General features: G+C 35.9%; 1 protein-coding gene across 1 annotated transcript; it reads right to left on the bottom strand.

Annotated features, from left to right (window-relative positions):
- Positions 1–860: 860 nt before the first annotated feature.
- On the bottom strand, positions 861–7,907 carry mfsd1l (major facilitator superfamily domain containing 1-like). Its single transcript, XM_074663294.1, has 13 exons — positions 7,728–7,907; positions 6,706–6,806; positions 6,521–6,630; positions 6,384–6,439; positions 6,133–6,276; positions 5,886–6,044; positions 4,438–4,553; positions 4,247–4,347; positions 3,658–3,769; positions 3,426–3,563; positions 3,209–3,348; positions 1,590–1,701; positions 861–1,497 (listed from the first exon to the last, which is right to left on the bottom strand). Exons 1-13 carry the CDS (start codon positions 7,747–7,749, stop codon positions 1,354–1,356), a joined length of 1,455 nt encoding a protein of 484 aa, XP_074519395.1. The 5' UTR covers positions 7,750–7,907; the 3' UTR covers positions 861–1,353.
- Positions 7,908–8,397: the final 490 nt, after the last annotated feature.

Raw genomic sequence — 8,397 nt, 5'->3', positions numbered from 1 at the left:
CTAAGTAGTTGTTCAGTTGTTGTCCTTGTTATTTCCTGTTATATTATTAAGACTCTTTTTCTTCCTTTAAATCTTTTTTATTTGCCTTTATTTTTTTAACCTTTTACTTTTTCTCCAACAGTACATGAGCAGGTTCTTAAATTTTTATCTTTTGTGATTTTTATCTGTTTCAATGTTTTTATTTTTCTGATGTTTTCATTTATTTGGCGGATTTTAGCGGTTTAAATAATATTCTTTATTTTGTTCCTCACATTTCTATTTTACTCCTCTCATTTCTTATATATATATATATATATATATATATATATATATATATATATATATATATATATATATATATATATATATATATATATATATATATATATATATATATATATATATGAATAGTTTATTATTATTTTGTTAATTTTTAGTACCAATGCACCAAGTGAAATTCCTTGGAAATAAAACCTGACTGACAATAATAATAATAATCATCATATTAATAATTATACAATATTTTCTAAAATATTAAAATGTAAACATTTAAGGTGTTACTTTCTGAAAAACCTCCAAAGTTTTCTGTCATGTCTGTCCCAGCTCTTAAAACCCAGCCTCCATTCCTGCAGACAACTGGTGGATGAATGTGACTTGAAGAGCTGTTGACTCAAAATACCCACAATCCCTCACACCAAGGTTTCCTGATATGTTCTCCTTATTCACTGTTAAAAGCTACTAAAGTAAAATAAAACTAGTAAAGTGAAGCTAAAGACACAAACCATAACGTCCTCACTGTCACACGCGTGAGGAGAGCTCCATCTAGTGGCTGCAGGCTGTACTGAGTATTTCACAATTCACAATTCGACTCACAACTTCAAAACAGGTGAACAGTTTTTATTTTTGCTGTTTCAACAAAAAAAGTTTCAAAATCCCTTTTTTCAAAAACACAGATAATTTTGACCACTGTTTGAAAATCATACGACAACAATCACAAATCAACAGAACCGGACATTGTGAGACACAAATTTGGTCATGGCAGTAAAGTTATGACTGAGCGGTGACAGGATCCATAAAATATGAGTCAACTGCAGCACACAGAAAAAATAAGAAAGAATTAAATTATTATTTTTCTGTGGAATTTTTTTTCTTTCCATAATACTGACATTTTTAAAAACACCTGGTTCTCATTGAACATCAGGATTTGATTCTGTTTGAATGTAAATTTTAGTTTAAAAGAAAAAGTAAATTATTTGGTGTGAAAAAACAGTTAAATGTTTAAATGAGGTATTGGATAAAATCAATAATCCATCAAAACTATCACATTAAAAATATAAAGACAGAAAGACAGACGGAGATTAAATGAGTGACAGTTTAGGAGTTGATGGAGTGAGACCTGGCCCCCTCTTCCTCCTCCTCTTCCTCATTGTGCTCTTCCTCTCCCCGTGTCAGCGGCTCTCTGTCAGATTCTCTCGCCGCCTGCTCTGACCTCTTCGTCGTCTTGTTCAGGGTCCCGCCCTGCGTGAAGACACGAGCATCATGTGAACGCTGTTTTAACATCAGTGGATAACACACACGTGTGTAAACAAGCAGCGTGTGAGGCGTCTGACCTGTCTGTGATCGACCACGTTGAGCAGCACGGAGGTGACGATGCAGCAGATCGTGTTGGCGAGCATGAAGATCATCATCCTCTGCCAGCGCCACAGCGGGATTTTAGTCTCACTGAGGGAGGAAGAGGAAGGAAACGGTCAAACTGATTAAATAAGAAACATGATGAGATATCAATGCGTCGATGAATGAACCTGGAGTTAGCGGATTAGCCAGTGGTGGCGTTTTGAAAGCTGAGTAAAGCTCTGATTTCCTGACAACCTTCAACGCATCACATGGTGATCAGACATCTTTAAGCTAACGGCTCCCCAGCTAACCCCAGACGAGCTAGCTAGCATGCAAAATATATATTTCACAGAGTTAAAGCAAATAAAAAGACTAAAAACTGTATTCCTAAACAAAAGAAAACAACAAAAGTTTTTTCTGTTTTAGGAATAAAAAAACATCTTTTTTTTAAGCTAAATTATTACTTTTTAGCTCAAAATTTTGATTTTTAATTTCACAAGTTTTAATTTCTAATTTCATTTTTTGACTCAAATTTTTTGACATTCTATCCCATAATTTAAACTGTCTATCTCAAAATTTTGACCTTTTACCTCACAGTTTCAACTCTTCATCTCTTTATCTTCTAAACTTGACTTTTAATTTTACTAATATAACTTTAAATCTCATAATTTCAACTTTTAAATACCAACTTTTGACAGTCTATCTCATAATTTTAAACTTCTATCATAATTTCAACTTTTTGTCCCTGATTTTAAACTTTTAATCTCACAATTTAACTTCATATTCCATAATTTCAACTTTTTATCAAAAAATTTCAACTTTTTGAATAATAATTTGAACTTTTATTGCAAAATTTCAACTGTTAATCTCATGATTTTGACTTTTCATCTCAGATTTTTATCTTTTTATGTCATAATTTTAACTTTTTATCCCAGAACTTCAACTTTTTTATTTCATAAATTTGACTTTTTATCTAAGAATTGTAACTTTTTATGTGATAACTTAAACTCTTTGTCTCATAATTACAGCTTTCACTCATATTTTTGACTTCGTATATTCTTATTTTAACTGTTTATCTCATTATTTAACTTTTTATCCTATCAATTTGAATTTTTGTCTGTTTATTTTTCTTCTTTTCTCATATATTTAACTTTTTATCTTATAATTTCACCTTTTTATCCCTTAAACTTGGGTTTTTTAACTAAAATTTTTGACTTTCTATCTCATGATTTTGTTTTGTTTTTTCTTTTAAACTTGCAGAAATGGGCTTCCATATGTTATAGATTGATATTCTCTGGTATTTCTTTCTTATGTCGGGTAAATAAATTGCACACCAGAGCCCAAAGTAAAAGTCAGGACAGGACAGGAAGTGCCCGCTGATGCTCGCTACCACAATAAAAATACCAAACACAGGGCGGACTTCACGTCATAGATAAAAATACTGACTGCAGCCTACATCGAAAAAAATAAAAAAAATTATCAAGTCCTGTCCCGAAAATTTAAACATATGGGAGAATATGAGAAGTACATGACATTTTTGATGAATTTACGACTTTTTAAGACCTTTAAAGGATGCGTGGACACCCTGTTCTCATAAACAGTCGGTGTTCCCTACCTGGACTTGGTGCCCAAAATCTGCCCAACAACCAGATTGGAAACCCCGATCCCAATCATCTGTATGGACGTAGCCAGACCCATGGCCGTCCCCAGCGTCGCCTGGGGAACCACGAGAGGGATGGACGGCCACATGCTCGCCTGGAAAACCACAGAGAGGAATAAGCTTTTCCCAAACCTGAGTTTCTAATCCTGTATTAACCTGAAGAGAGACCCACAGCAGCGAAGGAGTAGGTGATTCCAAGCCACACGGTGGAGACCAGAGGGGGGACGAAGGTGAAGGCCAGGAGTCCGAACACGGGCAGCGTGAGGACGGCACAGGACACCGCAAAAATCCCCCGTAGACCCACGTAATCCTGGAGAGAACCACAAAAACAATCACTCCATAAACTAAACGTTTCTACTTCTTCTGCTGGATCTAACCCAGATCAAAATGTTTCAGATACTCACGATGAGGATGCCCACGCTGGCTGAGAGGACCAGAGAGCTGTCGTAAACCGCTCCGGCGATGTAGGCCGCCTCCTTCTGGCTGTAGCCGCTGTATTTATCCTGAATGAACTTACTGGGCAGAGGAGAAACACAGCAGCGTGTCTGAGCCTGGCTCACAATCACAACACGTCTCACAGGGTTAAAGAGTTAAAGAGGAAAACCCTGAAAAAATCACCAGGGAAAGCTTGAAATTTAATCTAAAGTAGAAAATGAGCCGAGCTGAGAAAGAAATAAAGAGGTATTTCATGATCTGTTGGATAACGCTGCAGTGAGCAGAAACGTTTGATCCCTGCTTTACATGAGCAGAGTTTGGTGGATTTCTTCAGATTGATTTTTATCCCTGGCTAAACTTTCCCAGGCTGATGATTCCCAGCTGAGGAGGGAATCAGAAAATCACAAAGCCCTCGAACCGTGTCGTGTTTTCCAGGCGAAGGGTTGGATTTCTAATTCAATCTGTTTTTGAAGACACCGTCCTTTCTGAGGCTGTAACACACTGATTCATCTAAAGTCTCTTTGTTTAGACTCAAAGGGTTTCTAAAACGAGCCGTACCTGGCGTCTGCGATGAAAGGGAAGATGCCGTTGTAGAAGAACATGATGGTGAGAACCAGGAGCCAGTATCTCACCGACAGGAGCTTCACATCCTGAATCCTCTGCACAAACAAACAAACAAACAAACAAGTGAAGAAGCAAAAAAACCCACAGATCTGAAGATCAAATGTTGGTGAAGTGATGGTTCGTACCACTTTACGGGACTCCTCTTGGATGGCGCCGTCCAAACCGAGCTGCTTCATTCCGATCTTGTCCAGCATGCTGACCAGAATTGCAGACGTGAAGCCAAGTACGCACAAAAACGCACCTGGAAATAAAGAAAACAGCTTAATTTGAAACACAGATTAACCTTTTTTTAATGATTTGTTATCAGGGGCTGGAGAAAAAAAATCTACATACCATATATCTGGACTTTTTGTTCAACTCTTGATTTCTTCATTTCAAATTTTTATGTTATATTATAACTTTAAGACTCAGACTTTTTTAATCTCAGAATTTTAACTTTTATCTCATAACTTTGACTTTTTTTATCTCTAAATTTTAACTTTTTTATCTAATATTTTGACTTTTTTCTCATTACTTTAACTCTTTTCTCATAATTTAAAACCTTTTAAGCTCAAAATTTTAACTTTTTATTTCCATATTTTAACTTTTTTTCTCATAATTTCAACTTTTTATCTCTAATTTTAACTTTTTATCTGATAAATTCAAAATTTTATCTCAAAATTTTGAATTTTTATGTCCTGATTTTAACTTTTTATCTTATAATTTCAACTTTTTATCTCATAATCTTACATTTTTATCTCATAATTTTATTTTATCTCATGATTTTAACTTTTTATCTCAGAATTTCAACTTTTTATCTCAGAATTTTGCCTTTTATCTCATAATTTTATTTTTCTATCTCATGATTTTAACTTTATATCCTATAATTTTGACTTTTTATCTCATAATTTTAACTTCTTATTTCATGATTTTATCTTTTTATCTCAGAATTTCAACTTTTTATCTCAGAATTTTGACTTTTTATCTCATGATTTTAACTTTTTATCTCATGATTTTAACTTTTTATCTCATAATTTTAACTTTTTTTCTCATCATTTTATTTTTTTATCTCATGACTTCAACTTTTTATCTCATAATTTTAACTTTTTATCCCATAATTTCAACTTTTTATCTCAGAATTTTGACTTTTTATCTCACAAATTCAACTCTTGTTTTTTTTTTATACTTTTAACTTTTTCACTCATATCTCTGAGTTCCCATATTCTTATTTTAACTGTTTAGCTCTTTGTTTTAACTGATTAAAAGTTTTTGGTTGACAATACCAAAATCGAAATTCTTTGTCTTTGTCAAATTCTTCATTTCAGTGTTTTTTTATGAACTGGATTGGAAAATAAGTTCCACTTTTCTCCAGCAGAGCGCGAAATGTTTCTCTCTGACTGGTGTGATGTGGATTTTATAGGAGGAATTTTTTGGGGAATATATGGCTCCTGATATAGTCTGTATTCATCATCATTCAACTTTTTCACTTGGTCTGATGATAAAAAAAGCAACCAAAAAATCAGAAACTGTCCTGACTTGTCATGATGCAGTATTTCTGTAAACTTTGAGTCCATCCTGTCGTTACGTCACGTACCACCCCAGAGCGTCCACTGCATGCCGAATCGTTCCTCAAACTTCTGGGTGAAGAAGAAGTTCAGGACCGACCCCAGGCGAGAGAAGGCCAGGGTCACGCCGAACGCCAACGCCAGCTCCTTCCCTTTGAACCAAAAGGCTGTGATGCGGTTCTGAACGACTGAGGAAGAAGAGGATGAGACCGTGGTTGAGAAAGCTTCCTCTGAGTTTATTTTGCAAAGACTGGGACTTGAGCTGAGAGGGCTTACTGGTCAGAGATCCATTCCCTGAGCCGAACAGCAGTCGGCCTGTGAGCATGAGCGGCAGCAGGTAGGGCGTCCCTTTGAAGTGGGAGCCCAGAGCGAAGAGCGACGAGCCCAGGACACAAAGAAAGGAGAAGAGGAATACTCCAACTGCAGAGAGGAGGGAGAAAGAGTCAAGTCAAAGTGTGTATCGTAACATGAGACGGCTGTTTGTCACTGATTTAACAAACACACAGATAAGATTTCTGGTAACTTACAGCGGTTTCCTAATTTATCGATCAGGAAACCAGCGAGGACAACAACTATTGCATTCCTGAGAGGAGAGAAAACACAAACTGAAGCTGTTTTCACATCAGTGATACAGCAGGATCAATGTGTGTGTGTGTGCACATACGTCCAAGCGTATATAGCGTAAAGCAGATTATACTGCTGAGGAGTCATCCCCAGTCCCTCCACACAGTCCACCGTCCCATTGATCACTGTGGCATTGGGACACGTCAGGTTCTGTGGGAAGAGAGGAAACCAAAGATTTAAACTGTTACATCACAAAGAAAAACTGAGCCCAGGATCTGTACTCACCCCCTGAAACTGATCCTGCAGCACGCTGGGGATGTCGAAGCAGAAGTAAGAGCCGAATGTCAGCAGGCAGTTGAAGAAAAGCACCACGAAGCGATAATACGCTGCGATGAAAGACAAAGAATCAGATTGATCTGAAATGTCCTGTCACAAAGTCAGACCCCTCTTTAAAATTTCAAAGAGGGGTTGCATTCAGTGGTGCATTCAGATGCACTGAAAAAAATCTGAAATCTGACCGACCAAGTATTTTTGTCTTCTTTACAGTAGAATATGTCTTTTTAGACTTAATTTGAGCCACATTAACCTGATCAGCCCAGAAAAAATATTATTTCGAGTTATTTAAAGACAAAATTGAAGTTACTTGTACTAAGACATTATTTGTGTTTCAGGGAATTTTTTTTTCTTGTTGCATGGGAAGATTTTCTAACTTGTTTCAAACAACTCAGACCTCATTTTTGTCCTTAAATAACTTTGAATAATGCTTGATAAGATTTCAGTTTTTGCAGTGATAGATTTTTCTTTTCTTACACGACATAAAGTTGTAGTTCATTGTGTTTCAGGTGATTATCATAAGGAAAAATTAGTTAGTAACCAATGTCTTTAAGAATAAATAAAGTTAGGTGTTTTGAACTATCCTTAACCAAAGCATGGTTTTATAAAAAACGATCCCAGTCCTGATTTTTTTTTGCATGATTTTTTCCTCTAACTAGTTTGAGAACTCGTTTTTCTCCCCGCCTTAAAAAACAAACAAACAGTTGGGAAGAAAAGCAGAGGTTGTTTTTAGCCTCAGGGCTGTAACGTTATTCTTCTTTTCTGTGTATTTTCTGAAATAGCAAACCATAACTGATGACCTAAGAGTTTTGGCAACTTCCCAGTTCGTCACATGAGCTCTTATGTGGACACTTGACGTTTAAAATGCTGAGTTGGTGCCAGTGGCCCAGTTTTCAGGGAAGACTAGTGAAGGAGACGCGACACAACTTGTTAATTCACGTATTTTTCTGAGACAGAATTTAAATCAGACGTACCTTTCTCTGCCGGCTGCGCCATGGCAAGCGAAAAGGACAATATTCACAGAAGAAAAGTGTTAAATCACATCCCTTCAGCGTTGTTTACATGAAGAAGCAGGTTAGCAAACCGCTGCACTGCTTCTCCTCCTCCCGCTGCTGCCGCTGCTGCGCAGTGCGCACACTGCGCAGCTCTTTAAACACCACGGATCGAATCCCGCCTTTACAAGCACGCGGGAGAGAGTTTGGAAATCTGTGCACTCGGCGGCCCCGCCCTCAACGTTCGTTCTTTTTTTTTTTTTTTTTTTTTTAATTTTCGAAAAACTTTATATACACATTTGAATAAATCCCTTGCACTAATTATTTACACAGAAAAAAAATATAAAAACGTAATATATCAAGTTATATTCCTTAATTAGCATGTGAGCAACGGACACTACAATTATTATTAATAATAAGATTATTTTTTTCTTAAACGTTTTAATATTTGAGGAGTTGATATTGGCTCATTCATTTTAACTGTTTTTTTGTTTTTATTTTTAAGAATATTTTGTGCCTTTATTCAACTTTAACTTTTATCCACATTTTTTATTTATTTATCTTATTGCTATTTCTAGATCTGAAATCCGTTTTTAATAACGTGTATCACTGCTGTGCACTAGCATCCACTCAAAAATATGTGTTTTGAATT

This window comes from Halichoeres trimaculatus, unplaced genomic scaffold (assembly GCF_033239565.1).
Source record: "Halichoeres trimaculatus isolate MK-OKI-2021-1 unplaced genomic scaffold, fHalTri1.1 fHalTri1_scaffold_23, whole genome shotgun sequence".
In the NCBI taxonomy this organism is placed as follows: domain Eukaryota; kingdom Metazoa; phylum Chordata; class Actinopteri; order Labriformes; family Labridae; genus Halichoeres; species Halichoeres trimaculatus.
This window is presented reverse-complemented; position numbering and strand designations above follow the sequence as displayed.